This window comes from Elaeis guineensis, chromosome 4 (genome assembly GCF_000442705.2).
Source record: "Elaeis guineensis isolate ETL-2024a chromosome 4, EG11, whole genome shotgun sequence".
In the NCBI taxonomy this organism is placed as follows: domain Eukaryota; kingdom Viridiplantae; phylum Streptophyta; class Magnoliopsida; order Arecales; family Arecaceae; genus Elaeis; species Elaeis guineensis.
In genome coordinates, this window is record NC_025996.2 from 72,040,669 (window position 1) to 72,060,405 (window position 19,737).

The 19,737-nt window shown below is 38.4% G+C and overlaps 1 protein-coding gene across 1 annotated transcript; it reads left to right on the top strand.

Moving 5' to 3' along the window:
• Positions 1-250: 250 nt before the first annotated feature.
• Positions 251-7,822, top strand: LOC105042756 (uncharacterized). Its single transcript, XM_010920068.4, has 6 exons — positions 251-1,313; positions 3,992-4,047; positions 4,171-4,404; positions 5,343-5,634; positions 5,736-5,932; positions 7,059-7,822. The coding sequence occupies exons 1-6, from the start codon at positions 375-377 to the stop codon at positions 7,210-7,212; spliced, it is 1,872 nt and encodes a 623-aa protein (XP_010918370.1). The 5' UTR covers positions 251-374; the 3' UTR covers positions 7,213-7,822.
• The last annotated feature ends 11,915 nt before the right edge of the window (positions 7,823-19,737 follow it).

Genomic DNA, 19,737 nt, shown 5'->3' on the forward strand with positions numbered 1-19,737 from the left:
CACACCACCCATGGTTCATAGAACCCCGAATTAGAACTCCCCCTTCTCTTCTCCAAATTACTTCTCTACCTCACAATCCTCGACAGCCCATTTCATTCGTGAGGGTAATACTGTCATTTAGCAGTCCCAGGCCGAGCCCGTGCTCGCCGGCGACCCAGCCCGCGTAGAAGAATTCCAAATAAAGCCGGCGAGATACATAGAGAGAGACGTAACGTCTTGACCTTTTCTGATCGAATGCTTCGCATATTTCTTCTTTTAAATCTTCCCCTCGCTTTCTTCGTTCTCTCCACCCATTCCAAGCAAACCCAACATACTCCCTTCTTCTCATCTCCTCGCTCACTCCGGCCCATTTCGCTCCGCGATTCCCTGAACCAATGGGAGAAGACGCACTGAGAGAGCTCCCTCTACCAGCCGAATCCCATCCCATTGATCAGCAATCACCCACGATCCGCGACGGAGCTCCGCTGGAAAATGGAAAGGTCGCCGGAGAGGAGGATCGGGTCCTCGGGCCACCATCCCATCTTCCGCGGCCAGAGGCGCCGGCGGGCCTGACGAAGACCCGGTCGACCGGTCCGGACGAGTTCCGGTCGATCGAGCGCTCCGTCTCCGTCAACTCCCCCGTCGTCGACGTCTCCTCCATCGGAAAGTACCTCCGCGATCGGGGGAACAGCTTCTCGGCGGCGATCGTGAAGCGGATCTCGTCCCTCAAAGAAACGGGCGACCCGGTTACCGAGTTCCACCTCTCCGGCCTCAAGGTCATCGTGCGGATGAAAGGGGACAAGGAGAGGGAAGAAGAGGAATCCAACGACCGAGATCACTTCGAAATCAAAGGCCGGATCAGCTTCTTTTCGAAATCCTGTTGCCGAGATTGCGGCGCCGTCCGATCGTTCTTCAGAGAAAAAGCGCTACCGTACGTTGAGATCAACCTGGATGTGTTCCCGGAGAGAGAGAAAGAGCTGATCGAACGGTCGGGAAGCGCCGGCGTGCCCCAGATCTTCTTCAACGAGAAACTTCTGGGGGGCTTGGTAGCGTTAAATTCGTTGAGGAACAGCGGGGAGTTTGATCGGAGGTTGCGAGAGATGGTCGGCCGGCGGTGTCCGGAGACCGCGCCGAGCGTCCCGGTATATGGATTCGACGACGAAGATGAGTTGACGAAGGAACGGACGGACGTGATGTTAGGGATTGTGAGGGTTTTGAGGCAGCGGCTGCCTATCCAGGACCGCATAACGAAGATGAAGATCGTTAAGAATTGCTTCTCCGGGAGTGAAATGGTGGAGGCGATCATTCATCACCTGGATTGCGGCAGGAAAAAGGTACCGATCTTTCCCTTCCATCTTCTTTAATTATTTAATTTAAAATTAACATTTATGAAATAATGATTCATCATAGAAAATAAAAAATAATTAATTATTTGCCACTTCTAAGACTAAGAATTTATTAAGTTTTGGTGGTGAGCTGGGATTGGAGAGGCAATATCTAGTAGAATTATTACTAGTCGACTATTAGCGTCCGTCGTAAATAGAGATTATATTAGAAGAAATAGGGTGCAGATGTGAGGAGGGAGTGGGAGTTGGTTAACGGGTGGGTCCGACGAGGGAATGGGAGAAGAGAACCAATGGCAGGTGTTATTCGTGATTATGCAGGTGACCGTTTGGGTGGGGTCCATAGGCGGGTGCGAAAGGACTTCATTGAGCCGCAACTACCGGAAACGTTTCGATTGTTCGGTTGTGCTGTAGGTTAATAGCCGTTACATGTTTGAGAAATTTACATTAATTTCCATTGATTTCTTTATTTTCGGTGGTTAACGAACGAACCGTAACTCTGATGGGACTCTCACTTAATGGGGTCAGACTCATCTTGGGACGGTGGTTTCTAAGACTACATTGATTGGGGAGCAATGCTTAGTGCCGTGCCTGTGCTGGCCAAATCTTATGGTCTCGTCTCTTTCGCATCCTGCATCCTGGGCCGATGCATATGCTCGGCTTGTGAGATATTATATAGGGACGGTGCCATTAAGATTTCCATTGTCCAAGTTGCTGATCATTTTCAAATCATTTTCAGGGGTTCTGATAGTGGGTCTAGATTAGATTGGATGCCTGCCTTTTTGGGATGTTTTCTTTGTTGGATTAGAAAAAGTTTGATTCCTTGATATACCAGAATTCTTTATTATACAATTCATGAGTCATGACCAGTTTAATCTTTGCCGTGCCGGAACCTCGTTCCTCTTCTAACGTAGCTTACTTTTATAAACCTGCACCCGGAAATGTTAGTGATTATTTACAGGCTATATATACGCGCCATTGAGCTCTCCTGAAGAAAGTCAAAAGATAGGCGGTGTCTTCATTCATATAAAATGTCTTTTCTACCCGGTTAAACGTTGGCGCTCCTCCTATTGTCGCAGTCACGAAAGCGATGCCCTTGCTTATTTTATTTCAGTTTCTTGATACCCACAAGCATGATGTCAGGTTCTCGAATGTTTTAGAAAGCAAAGTGGAACATTGTTTCATATTCGGGTAGACGACGGATTCTCGTTGAATATTTTACCATTAGCTTCTCATCGAATCCTTTGCGGGGGCACTGCAAGCGTCACCTGAAGTTCGGTTTTAGTTGTTTTCCTGTTTGTAATCTCCCTATTGCTACCTTTCAACTTTGAAAACAGTGGCCTTTGAGCTTCGCAATTCAGTGCACAACGAAAGAGAATAGAAGAAAGGGACTTGTATTCATTTCATTTTGCTTGATTCTTCTCATCCAAAAAAAAGTATTATTACTATCTTTAATCCTTCCCTATTATCAACAAAAAATAAATAATTTCCCCATTCCTTTTTAGCTGGAATTCAATAGCTTGATCACTAAACTAATCTACAGCATCCTGCACCACTAATGCATTAATCAAAACCCACAGAAAAGAAAAGATCTCTTTCTTTTGGGCTTTGTTTACCTTTTTCTCTTGCAGCAGATCATAACCACTTCATTAAGGGTACATTTAGTTGCTATCAACAGCATTTTATAAAATGGAAGTTTTTAGGAAAAAATATATACGCTGGTTGTTTAGATCATGGGAAAACTGAAATAATATAAAAATGGGTTTTGCAAGTTTAGATATTTTTTATTTTTTTTAAAAAAAAATCTTTCCTTTCTCTGTAGCACAGTTTGTAGGCAGTCGGAGGACCACGGAGTGCATGTGTAATTTGTAAGCGCGCATATGGTTCCTATTTGTTAACTATTTAAAAATAAGTATAGTATATTAAATATACTAATAATAACACTAATGATAGTATTTTTTTTTTTTTTTGATGGACAATAACAATATTACACAGCAACAACTAAAAATTAATACTTACTACTTAGTATCTAATACCTAATAGCAATAGTTATAATATAATTATAATTAACACTCAAAATTGCTATTACTAGCTCTACTTAAAACCTATGTCAAACCTAACCATCAGCTTGAACCTATGCTATCTGCTTGAATACATGCAAGATAGACTATACATTGTACCTCTACAATGCTAAGTGAGCTTGTACATACAACCCTACCGTCCCAAGGTCAAAAATGCGGCTTGCAGTCACAAAGTGGCAATTCAGTTTCCCATGTACAACGTCCTAAACCAACTTGGGTACAAAAGAGTGGTAGAGGAGGAGAGAGGATAGGAAATTTCAGAAAGTTCTCTCAGCAAGCCCGGAGGAAGGATTTGTTCTGACCACCTGGCTCTCAGATCCAAGCCGAAATGTGAAACCAGCTTGTAGTCGAACCTCTTCTTGAGATTGGGTCTACGGGTGAATGCTCATGCATGTCTAACCGATTTCTTTCTATGATGAAATCAGAATTATTAACTCATTTAGACATTTATTTCACATCCATTATAACTCACTTCCATGTGCATTTCCTGGACCAAAATGATGCATTTTTTTTGAAGATCCTTTCTCATTTGATTCTCTTGGACTACTTCGACAGTGTGTTAATTGGCATCCTTTTGTACTGTTGCAGGCTGTGGAGATTGGACAAGAGCTTGCAAGGAAGCACTTTATATACCACGTGTTCCGGTTAGTGCCCGGGATCTCATCTTTTTCTGCCATTGCCTTACTTTGTCACTAGTCCCATTTATGATCCAACAACCTTTGGTCATTGTTTATGCGATTACTAAGTATAAACTTTTCCAAATACAGGGAGAATGATTTTGAAGATGGGCACCACCAGTTTTACCGTTTCCTTGAGCATGACCCGGCAATTACCAAATGCTTTAACTTTAGAGGATCAACCAACGACAACGAGCCCAAACCGGCAGCTGTGGTGGGGCAGAGGCTAGCCAAGCTGATGTCTGCAATACTAGAGGCTTATGCATCAGATGATAGGCGCCATCTGGACTACGGCCGTATCAGCACCAGTGAGGAGTTCCGAAGGTAATATTGATATCTAATGAAACAATTTCAGCATTAAAATAGACAAAATAATTACTAAATTCATATAGAATAGAATTCTTCCTTCGATCCATTGAAATTTGAAACAAGCTAGGTACAACGCAATGGGCTTTAGACCCACTTTGTGAGGATTGAATTGGGGCCAAGTCAAGCATGATCTAGAGCTAATCCAGTTTAGATTCATATCCATATGTTGGACCTGATCAGACCTATACACTGATCAGTGGACCAGATAGAATTGGTCCATATGTGATATCTAAAATTGATATCATGTCTGTGTCAGGAGCAGGTTTACGATCCTTTCATCTAATAAAGTAAATGTATATCCAGAATAATAATATAAATTTCTAGTACCTTCCCCCCTCCCGATAGTTTCTTGCCTAATTAGATGATATTCACAAGCATTTGAATACACATCTATACAATTGCCGTATCTGACCCATATACAAAGTAATAGTCTACATTCTTTAGTCTTCTAGTCCAACATTTGAAGGTCGGTCATTTAGAGGAAGTGCCAATAGATCAAGACTATTTCAAGATTTTAGCAGCACACCCGAGTAAATTGAAGCTGGTCAGATATGTCAACCTAAGTTAGGTAGAATTGGCCCTCTTTTGGACCATTTTCTGGTCTAAGGTGCTGGTAGGTCAGGCGTAAAATTCCCTGGTCTACGAGGGCACACAGGAAGTCCCGTGTGTGGCCAAATATTTGCCGTGCGGTGCCAATGTCGAGCTGGCTGCCGAGTCTGGTGTCAGCCTGTCAGTTTAGCGTTCCTATATTGAGCCGGAAAGGTGTCCTGCCAGGACCCTTTGTGCCATCTTTATACTGTAGCAGAGAACAATGTTCTTGTGTGCTCCCATAGTGCACTCTCATACCATATTATCTTTGGTATTTCTTTTCTCATTTGTTACCTTGCTGGCAGATATGTAAACCTCGTGCAAGATCTGCAACGGGTGGATCTCTTCGCTCTCCCAGCAGACGAGAAGATGGCCTTCTTTCTAAATCTCTATAATGCGATGGTCATCCACGCGGTCATTCGGCTTGGAAGACCAGGGGGAGTCATTGACAGGAGAGCATTCTATACCGACTTCCAGTACATAGTTGGAGGCTATCACTACTCTCTCTCCACCATCAAGAATGGCATCCTCAGGTTGAACCGAAGGCAGCCTTACTCATTGGTCAAGCCATTTAGTGCAACAGATAAACGATTAGAGGTATTGCTTTGGTCCCAGCTTCGTATAATTCCTGTCAGCATTAATAAATGGACCATAAAACAATACCACGCCAACGTTTGTCTTGTCAAAAACGTTTTCAGTTAGCTGTTGAAAAGCTGAACCCATTGATCCATTTTGGGCTGTCTAATGGAACCCGGTCAAGTCCATCTGTGCGATTCTTCTCCGCCGAGGGGGTGGAAGCAGAGCTCAGATATGCGGCGAGGGAGTTCTTCCTCAATGGCGGGATGGAGGTGGACCTGGGCAAGAGGACCGTGCATCTCACCAAGATCATCAAATGGTAAGCTTTGTCTGAACCACTGCTCTGTTTTTCCCAAAAAGTTGATGGGATCATCCAATAGGCCTTCCTGCCCAACAGCAGGCATTCAGAGCTTTTGGGCCCAACTATATTCTGCAAGGAATGTCAACAAATTTGGCCCATGTTTGGCCTGCTGGTCACTTACCTTTAAGTGGCTCCACATTTGTTACTTGCACAGTGCTTCTTTGAGTTGTTACTACTCCAAGTGAGATTGTGCAGCCAAATTGTCCAGACCTTGGCTAGGCTGCACCTCTTATAGTGATATCAACATGCGAAGTCCGAGTGAACACATCCAAAATTAACACTCATATTCCAATGGATTACCCAAAACAACGACATAATGAGATCATCTCTGTGGACTTATGTTACTAGGAGAAAGATGCCATTCAACACATTTGCATATTAGGCAGTGACGAAGTTCTATAACTATAAAAGAAAAAGGCAACGAAAAGAGAACGCTGCAATAACTGCATACTTCTTCCACCTAATGACAGGGCAGCATGTGATTGTTGGTGCAAGTCTGCAGTGCTATGTCATTACATAAAGACGAGCACAAAAGGGCATTCTTGTGCGTTGCATTTTCCAAATAAAAGTTCCACCAGTATTGAGTTTCCCAGAGTTCAGATCATCTATAGTTCTTCTTTTTCTATATTTTATGTAGTTAATTGATCAATTAGGCTTTATGTTTGATCCCCAACCACAAATTTGGCCAGACTAATCTGAATGGAAGGCAATCTGGGACATAATTGCAGGACCGATTGAAACATAATTGGACCAGGATCCAAACTCCTGAGTCCCATTGAAAGAAACAAAGAAAAAACACATTAAATTAGTGATTGCTCTAACAGACAACACTGGAAATTCTGGTTTAAACTCATTAATCACGGTTAGCATGAACTGTGATATGCCTAGGTTGGAGTAACCCCTGCAGCCAGACATTTTAGAAGCACACGCCCTGATCTTAGTCTCTTAGAGGTTCTATGTGAGACAAGTTTGTATATTTAGCATTTCTCAAGAAACAACTGGCTTGCAGATTCCAAGCAATTGCTTAGAGCCAGTATTATATTCTTATATCATTTTGCTGACTTGTTCTTGACTATGACAACAGGTACAGTGTCGATTTTGGGCAAGACAAGGATATCCTGAAGTGGATTCTGAACTACCTGGATGCCACTAAATCTGGTCTCTTGACACATCTCCTGAATGATGGAGGTCCTGTAAACATTGTCTACCAGAACTTTGACTGGTCGTTGGACTGCTGAGTTTACGCAATCACCACATCCAAGTATTCATAGCTACAGGAAATTCAAGTTTGTTCAGCCTTTTGGAAATGGCAAATTACCTGAGAATGTGTACACGGGAGACTATGGAAAGAATAGGACATAGAATATAGTTGAAGAATATTCTGTATATAAGTCCGTTAAGTTTGTTGCAGGATTGCCCCTAGAAGGTTTAAAAGAGAAAATACTGGTGTACTCATCTTATTTGATGGGTACTACCAGCTGCAGTGTGCCTCTCAATAAACATTGTAGCAGAGCACGGAAGAATGCGGTGTGGCCAGTAGATGGAGCCTCCTAGATTGTTTGAGTAAAAGATTTGTCTTCTGATAGCAAAAATGTTGTCTTCTGATAACTGATTCACGTGGTGGCTTTATTAGTTGATGTGATGTCTGCTTTGAATATATTGTTTCCCTTTTTTCCTTTTTCTAGTAAATGGCTGAGGCCGAACCTTAGAAACCAAAAAGACACAATCAAGAGGAATGGGCTCCAAGCACAAATTTAAAAGTTGTATGTGATGGAGGTTCCCATACGGCCTCATCATATCAATACTATTTAAAAGTGGAAATATTTTTCGACCTTTCAATTCTCATTACATCCTTTGTTTTTATCCTGCTTATCTCGGTTCAAATCTTGCCTTCATTATAGTCAATTGCCCTTGCGATGATTTGGAGGGTATTGGTATATGTTATCCGACCTCCCTATTCGGACACGTGGCAACAGATTATTATCTAAATCATAAATATTTTTTTAAATTGTATCGATCATTTTTCGATCTGCTTCTTTAGCCTGATATTTGGTTGATCTAATTTATCCAAAGCTGTTCTTAAAGTATGATGCTATCTCAACTATTAACTGATCTGTGGTGAGTTATGCCGATCTTTAGCCGATATACTTATTAATACTAAAGAGATATGATACCCAATTCAGTTAGTCTCCGATCTCAACAAGATCACATCGATAAATCACCGATGTCCATCAAAAATAGATAGTTATTCGGCAGCTATCATCCAGCTCAGCATTAGTGGTCTTCCAGCTATATTACAATCAATTGTCACATGGGCAAACGTCCCACGATCTCTATACAGCTGGTCATTCTGTTATAACAAACTTTCCTAACGGCCTAACAGACTCTCCTAACGGCCTAACAACCTGAGCAGACCTCTTTATACCCTCTATATAAAGGGAGACAGGATATCCTTCAGAAGGTAAATCTGAGCAAATAGAGCTAAGACTCTACTAAATCATTTTCATCTCCCCACTAAAGGAAACAAGAGTCCTCTCTCTATTTAGCCCACAAACTTTTTTCTCATCCTTCTATTCTTCCATTTTCACTACCTATTCATAAGATTTTACCTGACTTAATCATCAGATGATCTTGAACTGAAGGGAACCCTCACCAATTTTGAGACTTTCTTTGCAAGAATTATTGTGGATTTCATCGGATTCAACCAAAAAATGATCCAGTTTGGTCCACAACCGATCTCATCTACTGTCCACTGAAGTCTTACAGCAATAGATTGGCACTAGAGGAAGGATATCATTTTGAAAAATTTTAAAGAAAATGATGAACAAGAAGGCACCGAATCATCCTTTTCCGACTTCATCTTCTCCTGAAGATATTCAAGAAAACATCCAACCATCAATTACTATTGATCCATAGCAATTCAATCTCTTGATCCACCAGATCCAAGCTCTTACCATTGCGGTACAGCAACTCCAGCACACTATAAAACAACAGTAAGAAATAACCCCCCAAGTAGTTTAATCACATCATTCTGAGCAACTAGCTCCTCAAGATCCTCGTCATGATCATCTTTTTGACCTTACTGATCAGTCTTGGAAAGCAGAATCTACTCCCCATAAGAAACTGAGTATGGAAGAAGGTCTTGAACGAAAGATCCAAGATCTTGAGAAAAAATTGATGGAGATACAGATTGGAAGCCATTCTCATGGTGGAAGAGATTTCAACCTATGATCTTCTTTTTCTCAAGAAATTCTTGATGAACCAGTTCCTTTCTGATTCAAGATGCATGTGGTGGAATCATTTGATGGTTCCACCAACCCTTTAGATTAACTTGAAGGCTTTAGAGCCATTATGAGATTGCAAGGGGCGTTTGATGCCCTACTCTGCATCACTTTCTCAATCACTCTCAAAAAATCTGTGAGAATTTGGTTCTTAAGATATATTTCATTTTTTGAGTAGTTGGCCAAATTGTTCATCACATACTTCGTTAATAATCAGGTTCATCTGAAGAATATTAGCAATCTTTTTACTGTCAAATAGTAGGAGGATGAATTTCTTCGAAAATATGCAGCACGCTTTAATATCGTCACACTAGAAGTAAAGAACTTCAACGAGTCTGTTGCAATGATAGCCTTGAAGCAAGGACTCAAGAGCAATCATTTGATCTTCTCTCTCAATAAGAACTACACAAACAATTATGAGCGAATGTTAATCTGAATTTGAAAGTATGCTCAAGCCAAAGAAAAAGAGAACATACTCTGTCAGATGAAGAAAGAAAGAGACGGAAAAAAGCAGTCTCAAGAAGAAGACCGCAGAAATCAGCAAAATAACTCTGAGCGACCTCAAAAAAATCCAAGGTTCGAAAGCTCATCTCGACGGTTTGATACATACACTTCATTATCTGCTCCTCGAGCTCAGATACTGATGAAAATCAAAGATCAGGAGTATCTCCGCCAACCTAATCCTATGAAGGCCCCACCAGCTTACATAAGAAGAAATATTGCCGTTTTCATCAGGATCATAGCTACGATATTGAGGAGTACTGGTAGCTAAAAGATGAAATTGAAGCATTGATCCGTCGAGGTCACCTCAACAAATATATTTGTGATCAGGCGAATCAAGCTACTGACCAACGACAGAAGCCTGATAATGAAAATGATCTCAATAAACCTACTGCTGGAGTTATCAACATGATCTTGAACCTTGATAGAGCTAAGAGGGCTACTGAGGTAACTAAGAGCTTCCCAAAGTGGCAGCGTACAGATAACATAATTTTATTTTCTAATGGTGATGTTAGGGGAGTTCAAATTCCTCATAATGATGCTTTTATCATCTCTATGATAATAGTAAAATATGATGTAAAAAGAATATTAGTTGATAATGGAACCTGTACTGACGTGTTGTTCTATGATATATTTTAAAAAATGAATGTAGTAGATCAGTTAAAACAGATCAGCACCCCCTGATTGGATTCTCTAGAAATTCTGTAGCTACGGAAGGGGAGGTCACTCTACCCGTCACAATGGGAGTGGAACCTTGTCAGTCAACTATGAGACTCATTTTTTTGATCATCAAAATACTATCAGCTTACAATGCTATTCTCGGCCTACCTGAACTCAACGGTTAAGACTATAGTCTCCATTTATCATTTACTAGTCTGATTCCCAACTAAATATAGAGTTGAAGAAATGAGGAGAGATCAGATGTTTACTAAGTAGTGCTTTTTGATAACCACAAAAATGAGAAAACCTGTGGAAGCTTTACCAATTGAAACACCTGATCAAAAAAGTAAAATCAATATCAGCAAAAATCGAGGAGAGCCAGCCAAAAAGCTTAATACTATTCCTTCGGGTGATGATCCAAAAAAGACTGCCCAAATTGGATCTCTATTGAAGCTCGACTTGAGGGAAAAACTAATATTTTTTCTTCGAAAGAATGCCAATGTCTTTATCTGATCAGCCTCCAATATATCAGGGATTTTAGCTGATGCTATTGTACACAAGCTAAATATTGATCCAAAGCATAGACCAGTGCAGTAAAAGAAAAGAAGCTTCACTTCAAAAAGGTAAAAAATAATAGATGAGGAAGTCAACAAATTCCTGAAAGCTAAATTCATCAGAGAAGCACAATACTTGAAGTAGATTGCAAACATTGTCATGGTTAAAAAAAGCTAATAGAAAATGGAGGATCTATATTGATTATACTAATCTCAACAAAGCTTGTCCAAAAGATAATTTTTCTCTCTCAAAGATTGATTAGCTTGTTGATGCTACTTCAAGACACAAATTATTAAGCTTCATGGATATTTTTTCTAACTATAATCAGATCAAAATGGTACCTGAGGATGAAAAAAATATGACCTTCGTCACTGAAAGAGGTTTGTATTGTTATAAAATGATATCTTTTGGTCTTAAAAATATAAGTGCCACCTACCAATGCTTGGTGAATAAGATCTTTAAGCAACAAATTGGCCATAATATAAAAGTTTATATTAATGATATGTTGGTAAAGAGCATTGAGTCAGATCGGCATAGTGCTGACCCAGAGAAAGTCTTCGAGGAACTACGAATATTTTAAATAAAACTCAACCCCAACAAATATGCCTTTGGAGTGACTTTAGAAAAATTTTTAGATTTTCTTGTAACTCAAAGGAGAATTGAAGCTGATCTTGAGAAAATCCAAGCTTTATTGAAAATAAAGCACCCGACCTCCATCAAAGAAGTAACTTACTAGATGGATAGCGTCGCTCAATCAATTTATTTCTAGATCAGCTAAAAAATATCTTCTTCTTTTTTTTAAATTTTAAGACAGATTAAAGACTTCAATTAGTCAGATGAATGTTAAGCTGCCTTCAATGACCTCAAGAAATATCTTGGAACAACTCCATTGCTATCGAAGCCGATGGAAGGTGAGAAATTATTCAAGTATTTATTTGTTTCAGCTAACACTGTTAGTTCAATTTTAGTCCGAAATGATGCAGAGATATAAAGACCAATCTATTATACAAGCAAATTGCATAGTGATGCTGAAACTTGATATTCTAAAATTGAGAAGATAATTTATGTTCTCATTACATTGGCAAGATGACTCCGACCTTATTTTTAGGCTTATTCTATTATAATTCTGACTGATCGACCTCTAAAATCAATTTTGCACCGACTTGACACTTCAAGCTGGATTGCTAAATGGACTATTGAATTAAGTGAATTTGATATTCATCATCGACCTCGATCTTATTGAAAGTTCAAGTGTTAGCTGATTTTATTGTCGAATGCTCTATTTTTGATAAAGAATCAATCTGAAAAAGCTTAGAGAATATCAAGAAATATTCTTATTAAGTATTGTATATTGATGGAGCCTCAAATTTTTAAAAAAATAGAGCTAGTTTAATTCTGACAAGCCCAGAAAGCATTGTTACTGAGTGCATCTTGAGATTTAATTTTAACGCATCAAATAATAGAGCAAAATATAGACACTGATTGTGAGACTTGAAAGAATATGAGACACTCATTGTGAGACTTGAAATGGCTAAAGAGCTTAATATTAAGAAACTTAAAATTTTCACTGATTTTCAGCGTGTCGTCAATCAGGTACGAGATCAATTTGAAGCTAAAAATTTTATAATATCTCAATATTTGCATAATGTGAAAGAATTACTAAAAAGCTTTGAAGATCTAAAAAATATGCAAATACCAAGGTCGAAAAATATCCAAGCTGATGCATTATCTCATTTGGCTACATCAGATTTTCCTGAGCTTAATCAAAGTATTCTTATTGATGTTTTTGAAAAGTTCAATATTGAGGTTTTATCGATTGTCCAAATTGAACATAAACCAAGCTGGATTGATTCATTAATAGAGTATATTACTAAAAAAATTTTATCGATTGATCAGTCGAAGCAAGGAGAATTAAAAGATAAGCCCCATGGTATGTTGTTCAAGGAAATCAATAATATAAGAGGTCATATTCATTTTCGCTACTTCGATGCCTAAGACCGTCGGGAGTTGATTACGCCCTTTGAGAAGTTCATAAAGAAATTTATGACAATCACTTGAGGAGCAGATCTCTAGCTTATAAAGTAATTTGACAAAGTTATTATTGACCTACTATTCAAAAAGATTGAGCTGACCTATTAACAAGTATAATCAATGTCAAAGGTATGCTAATGTCCAACACCAACTTACAGTAGAATTTATTGCTATTACAGCATCATGGCCTTTTGTTATATGGAGAATGGATATTCTGAGACCCTTCCCAATGGCCACTAGGCAAAAAAAATCTTGATTATGGCTATTGATTATTTTACCAAGTGGATAGAAACTGAACTTCTGGCATAAATCACTGAGAAAAATATGTGGAATTTTATGTGAAAATCAATTATTTGCCATTTTGATTTGCCTCGAGTCATAATCACTGATAATGGGTGGCAATTTGATAATCAAAAATTTAAAAAATTTTATTTTTAACTCCATATAGATCACAAGTTTACTTCAGTTGGTCATCCACAATCAAATGAAAAAATTGAAGTTACTAATAAAATTATCCTTCAAGGTCTGAAGACAAAGCTCACTGAGGCTAAAAGACTCTAAGCAGAAGAACTCTATAATGTTCTCTGGGCATACAGAACTGCACCTCAGAGGCCAACTAGAGAGATACCTTTTAAACTCACTTTTGGAATAGAGGCTATAATACTAGTTGAGATCGATCTACCTACGATCAGAATAGAGAATTTTTATGAAGAAAGTAATTTAGATCGGATAAGAACTGATCTCGATTTACTTGATGAAACTCGAGAAAGAGCCGAGATCCACATGGCAATTTATAAACAGAAAATGGTTAGATATTATAACTCTTGGATAAAGCCTAAAATTTTTCATAAGGGTGATTTGGTTGTCCAACGAGCTGAATTCTTGAAACTAATGGAGCAAGAAAAACTTGCACCAAATTGGGAAGAACCTTATCAGATTATCAAGGTGATCCATCAAAGAATTTATCGAATTGAAAATTTGGATGGCATAGTCATTCCAAGAATATGAAATGCTGAAAATTTGCAAATGTACTATCAATGAAGTTTTTTCAATAAAATATTTGATTTTTGTCTTAATGAAGATAAAGTTTTGAATAAAGGTTCTATTGAAGAATTTTTCCTCATCCAAACTAAGATTGGTAAAAATCGATCTTATGGGGATGGTGATATGTGGAAATCTTGTCTTGAGGAAAAAGTTCAATTATCCAAACGAGGTTGGGAAAAATCAAAATAAGGTCACAAAATCTCAACCAAACTAGGACAACCTGACGTGAGACATCCGATCTCCGGATTCGACCTCATAAGATGATGTGAGACATTCGATCTCTAAATTGGATCTCATAAGATGATGTGAAACATCCGATCTCTGGATGAAAACTCATGATATGATCTAGGATGTCTAATCTCCAAATTGGGCTTCAGGTGAAAAATCTAAAACACTTGATCTCCAGATTAGGTTTTGCAGATAGCAGAATGGACTCGATCCAATGAAAAAACCACTCAGATTTATAAGCTAGGTATTGCTATATATTGGCTTAAAGCGATTAATAACGAAGATTGTGAAAAGGCAGCATAGGTTACAAACTAATAGATGAAAGAATCCGACCTACCACTTCAAACTCAGCTAAAGGTACTTTCAGAACCTTTACTATGAATTACTAGAGATCAATTTATCTCTTGTTGGTTGATGTGATTCAATTCAATTCGATGACAAGCTTACTTATTAAAGTAAATCACATTGACTTCATTATCTGCTTGGTTTAAGAATGATTAATATTTGGTCACTTACTTAATCAAGCTTGGATTACATATATTCATGATAGTTTGATCGAAGTCAGAAAATAACTCTATCATAAATGGTATTTTCTAAGACATCAAAACCTAGATTGGGTCATCCAAGAAGAAAAAAATGTTAACATTGAAAAATTCATTTCATTAATATGAAAGGTATTTACAAAAGTCCCACATCAGGCTAATGCAAAAGTAAAAAAAAAAAGATAATGCAAAAGTAAAAAAAAAAGGATAATTCAGGCCTTAGCTTGGAAGTTATTTGCCGAAAGAGTTGAGGTGGAATCCTTGTTAACTTCTTCCTTCGGAGTGGCTTCGACAACGACCTCAATCGGACTGGCCGAGACTTCGGTTGGAGGAACTTCGATGGTAGGAATGGAAGGAAGCTTCTCAGTAGTGGTCCCAGAAGTCACTTCGGCTGCTGCTTCTAGGGCTGCTTCTATTGTGACCTTGCTGAGGTCAAGGTTGGGAAAGAGTTTGATGATTAAACTTCTACAGCTTAAAAAGGCTTCAATAATTTCATCTTGAAAAGCATCAAAATTTTTGTAGTCTTCGATGATCCTAGACATCCGCTCTTTGTCCTTGTCAAGCTGTCTCTAATATGAGACAAGGGCTTCATCTCACTTTTCAATAACCACCTCAGCCTCCTTCAGCTTGGTCTCTAGCTTCGAGATCCTTTCAGTTTGTTTTTGCAGCTTATCATCTTTGTCATTCATCTGGCATTGATTGTCCAGAACCTGCTTATTCTTTCTTTGATAGATTCCATCTTTTCTTGGAGTTGTTTTTTAGCCTCTCTGTCATTTCACTTTCTTTGGCAGCATTCTTTTCTACTACCTTCTTGGCCTCCTTGACCATCTTTTTGGCCTCCTTCTCGACCTTGAGATCCTCTTTCAAGGACTTCTTATTTTCAAAAAATTATGTCAAGTGCTCATGGAGCAACGTGAAATATATGACTAACTGCAAAAAAGAGAGATATATTTAGGTCGGCAAATAGCTGATGCAAAAAAAAATAAAAAAAAATAAAAACTCACATCCATGATACTGTTGAATCCATAGTTTATTAGTTTCTCCAAAGAGAGATCCCTCTTCCGAGTATCTAAGTCCTTCTAGAGCATCATCTTGTTGAACAAGTCTCTGCCCAGTCTTGGTGTCTTCAATAGTGATGCCTTCATTAGGTCAATCTTATCCGACAAAAGGATGGAGGTTGACAACAGGAGTTTGGGACTTTGGACACTAATCGATTGGCCGAGCTGACTTGGCTGACGTCGGTGGGGGTGCTAGAGAAATCACCTATTTAAGATGAGCAGGTTCTTTTGGAGGTGGACAAGCCATCTCGATAGTTTGGCGAGTTGATTTCATCGATGGGATAGTAGAGATCAGCACAGCATCCATATCGATTAATATTATCCCTGATGATGATCGGGGGGTAGTCGATCTTAGAGGAGCAGTCTCTTTACTCTTCTTGAGGGCAGACTGGTCGAGTAGATCCTGCTTCCTCTTCTTCGACTCAGCCAGTCTTTGCGGGTTGAATTTCATTATTGCTGCTAAAACAAAGATAGAGCCTTTTAGAGAAGAAAAATGATGAAAAATGACAAAGCAACAAAGAAAAAGATTTGACATCAAACTTACCCTTGAGAGAGATCTGACTAATGCCGGCATCGAACAAGGATTGGTTAGATACTAGTAAGCTCAACTTGGATACTTTCATACCCAAAAGCTCTGCAAAAGCCTCCTCATCCTCAGGTAAACTTTATTATTTGAGTTCTATTTAGTTTCAGGATTATGCCATTTACAACTAAAATCCCATGAAATATTGGAAGAAATAAAGAAAAAATAATTTTTTTAATTATGTATTGAAGAAGGAAGAGCAAGACCAAATTTTTATTTAGGCCGAGGTGAAAAATACCACCAGTCTTTCTCATAAGAGTGTTTCTTTAGGACGAACAATGTCCTAAAGAGAAAAATCCTAAGTTCTATAATGAAAAATTTATAGCAAATGATAAATACAATGATCATTCTAATTACGTTGGGAGTAGTTTGAGCTGGATGGAGTTTATAGAAATCTAATATATTACTAAAGAAGGGATATAAAGAAAATCGAAGTTCAGATTGAAGTGCCTCATCATAAAATGTAACACAACCTTCTGGAGGTTCGATAATCCTACCATCCCGATCTGAAGCTATGAGTCAGAATTCTTTAGGAATCAAATATTTTTCTCTAAGTTCCTAAAAGTCAAGGTCGGTCAGGATAGATTGCTTAATACTTGGGCCTAGATAATCCAAAAGATCCCTTATAGGAGATTCTCGATTATCCTGACCTAAAGTACTAACCTCAGTTACTATCCGAGATGAACTTTCCACCTCGAACTTGAGTAGTAGTTGGGTTGACCGAGGTATCTGGTTGCTCTGACTTATCTTGTTGCTACTATCAGAAGATATATTTTTGAAAGAAAAGAAGAAAGCAAAGGTGGACGAAAAAAGAAAAGTAGACAAAAGGAAAAGAGCTAAAGGGAAAACTATCAAAAAAAAAAAAAAAAAGAAAATAAGGATTACAAAAACCCAAAATCTCAAGTTTTCATGGAATGGAAGCCAAAAACAAATACCTAATGAGAAAAGAGGGATCTGAGGAAGCTTTTAAAGAACTTCTCTGCTTCTTTCTTCTCCGACTCTAATGACTTTTGGGGGAGTCTCTTCCCTGACATTGGTGATGTGGGGGCTCTAAAAAAATTTTAGCAAAGCTTCCACATGAAAGAAAATAGTAAAGTGATTTTTGAATAGAGCACAGACTTATTTATAAAGCTTACCAATGGTTTGGATTGATTTGATGTGCCATTGAATTGATGCCATTTGTCGGTCATCTGACGATTCTGTGGATAGCCGTTTCGATGCACCTCTTCCTAATCGAGCCATGCAAGTGAGATCCGTGTGATAGCTAAAGCAACAAACCATGATATGACATCTGGCACACACACGTCAGAGACTAGTCATCCAAATAAGTATGGAATCTCAATTTTCTAAATGTTCATTATTACTAAGTCTAGCGAATCATTTCTGAGAAATGGTGTGTCACTTGGAATGATTAAAAAATTAATATGTTCAACCATCAACAGTATAGAGTATTTATAACGAAATACAAGTCAAATGACATCTCCTGAAAAGACTTTCCACACCCGATGTGAAAAGCTTCACTTCGATCTGGAAAGTGGGGGGCATGTGTTGATATATGTTATCCGACCTCACCATCCAGACATATGGCAATAGATTATTATCTGAATCATGAATGTTCTTTCAAATCACATTGGTCATTTTTCGATCTGCTTCTTTAGCCTAGTATTTGGTTGATCTGATTTGCCCAAAGCTGTTCTTAAAGTATCATGCTCATCTCAACTATTAGTTGTTCTGTGGTGAATTATGTCGATCTTTAGCCAATATGGTTATTAATACTACAGAGATATGATACTCAATTCAGTCAGTCTTCGATCTCAATAAGGTCATGTTGGTAAATTGCTGATGTACCATCAGAAGTAGACAGTTATTCGATGGCTGTCATCCAGCTCAGCATTAGTTGTCTTCTAGCTATACTACAACCAATTATCATATGGACAAACACCCCACGATCTCTATACAGCTGATCATTCTATTATAACAAACTTCCGAACAGCCTAACTGGCCTAACAACCTGAGTAAACCTCTTTATTCTCTTTACATAAAGGGAGACAGAGTATCCTCCCGAAGATAAATCTAAGCAGATAGAGCTAAGACTGCTGAATCATTTTCATGATTCAGCTCTTCTACTGAAGGGAACAAGAGTCCTTTCTCTATTTAGCCCTCAACCTTTCTTCTCATCTTTCTATTCTTCCATTTTCACTACCTGTTCATAAGGCTTCACTTGACTTAATCATCAGAGGGTCTTAAATCGGAGGGTACCCCCACTGGTTTTGAGACTTTCTTTGTAGGAATTATTGCGGATTTCATCAGATTCAACCAAAAAATGATCCAGTTCAGTCTACAATTGATCTCGTCTACTATCCACCGAAGCCTTGTGGCAACAAAGGGTTAGTAGCATCTTGGTATAGTTGTCTCCTATTATGTAGCATATTGCTTACGAATCTCTTCTACTAAAAGAATTTCAGCAGAGTACAATGAAATACATTTTTTAAAATAACCAACCATGCCAAAATGGCAGAGTAATAGTCACTCTCTTCTTCTGTTAGAAAAGGATTTTATGTTTAAATTATGCTAGGTGTTTCATCTACCATATAACATGATTAATCTTTCCATATTTTCTATAAGAGGATTTGTTATTCTTTGATTACTCTCCAAACAATGAGTAGCAGTAGCAGTAGTAGTAGTAGCAGCAGTAACATCAGTGGTAGTAAGAAGAAGAAGAAATATAAACTTTCTTCTTCATGAAAAAAGTGGTTGAAATTGGATGAGGGCGGACATTAACTTAGGTCATTGATATCAACTTCTAATAAGCTGCATTCATTGACACCCTCCAAAAAGTAAAAATATTAAGTAAAGAAATTTACAATAGTCTTAGAGACCAAAATAAAACATTAGACATTAAATCACCAGGACAATAACATTTTGGCCTTACCTAACCAAAGCAAAAGTCCAAAGGCCAACTAAGTAAAACTAAGTAAAACAACTATTTAGTTGTTGGAGATAGAGTATACAAATAATAAGTTGTAACCATACATGGGGACCTTTTTCAAATCATCAAAATATCTGTTGTTTTCTATGAGTATTAGCTTGTATTCCTTGAAGTTATAGTCTCTTAGTTATTGCTCTCTAATTAGCAACATCCTAGTAGCAAAAGTTCTTGAATATTTCATCCCCCCCCCAAACCAAACAAAAAAAAGGAAAAAGAAGTTCTTGAATGTTCAAGATAGTAGGACTCACAACTACTCTATCCTTTCCAGTTTGAGTTGGGGGTATGCCTATG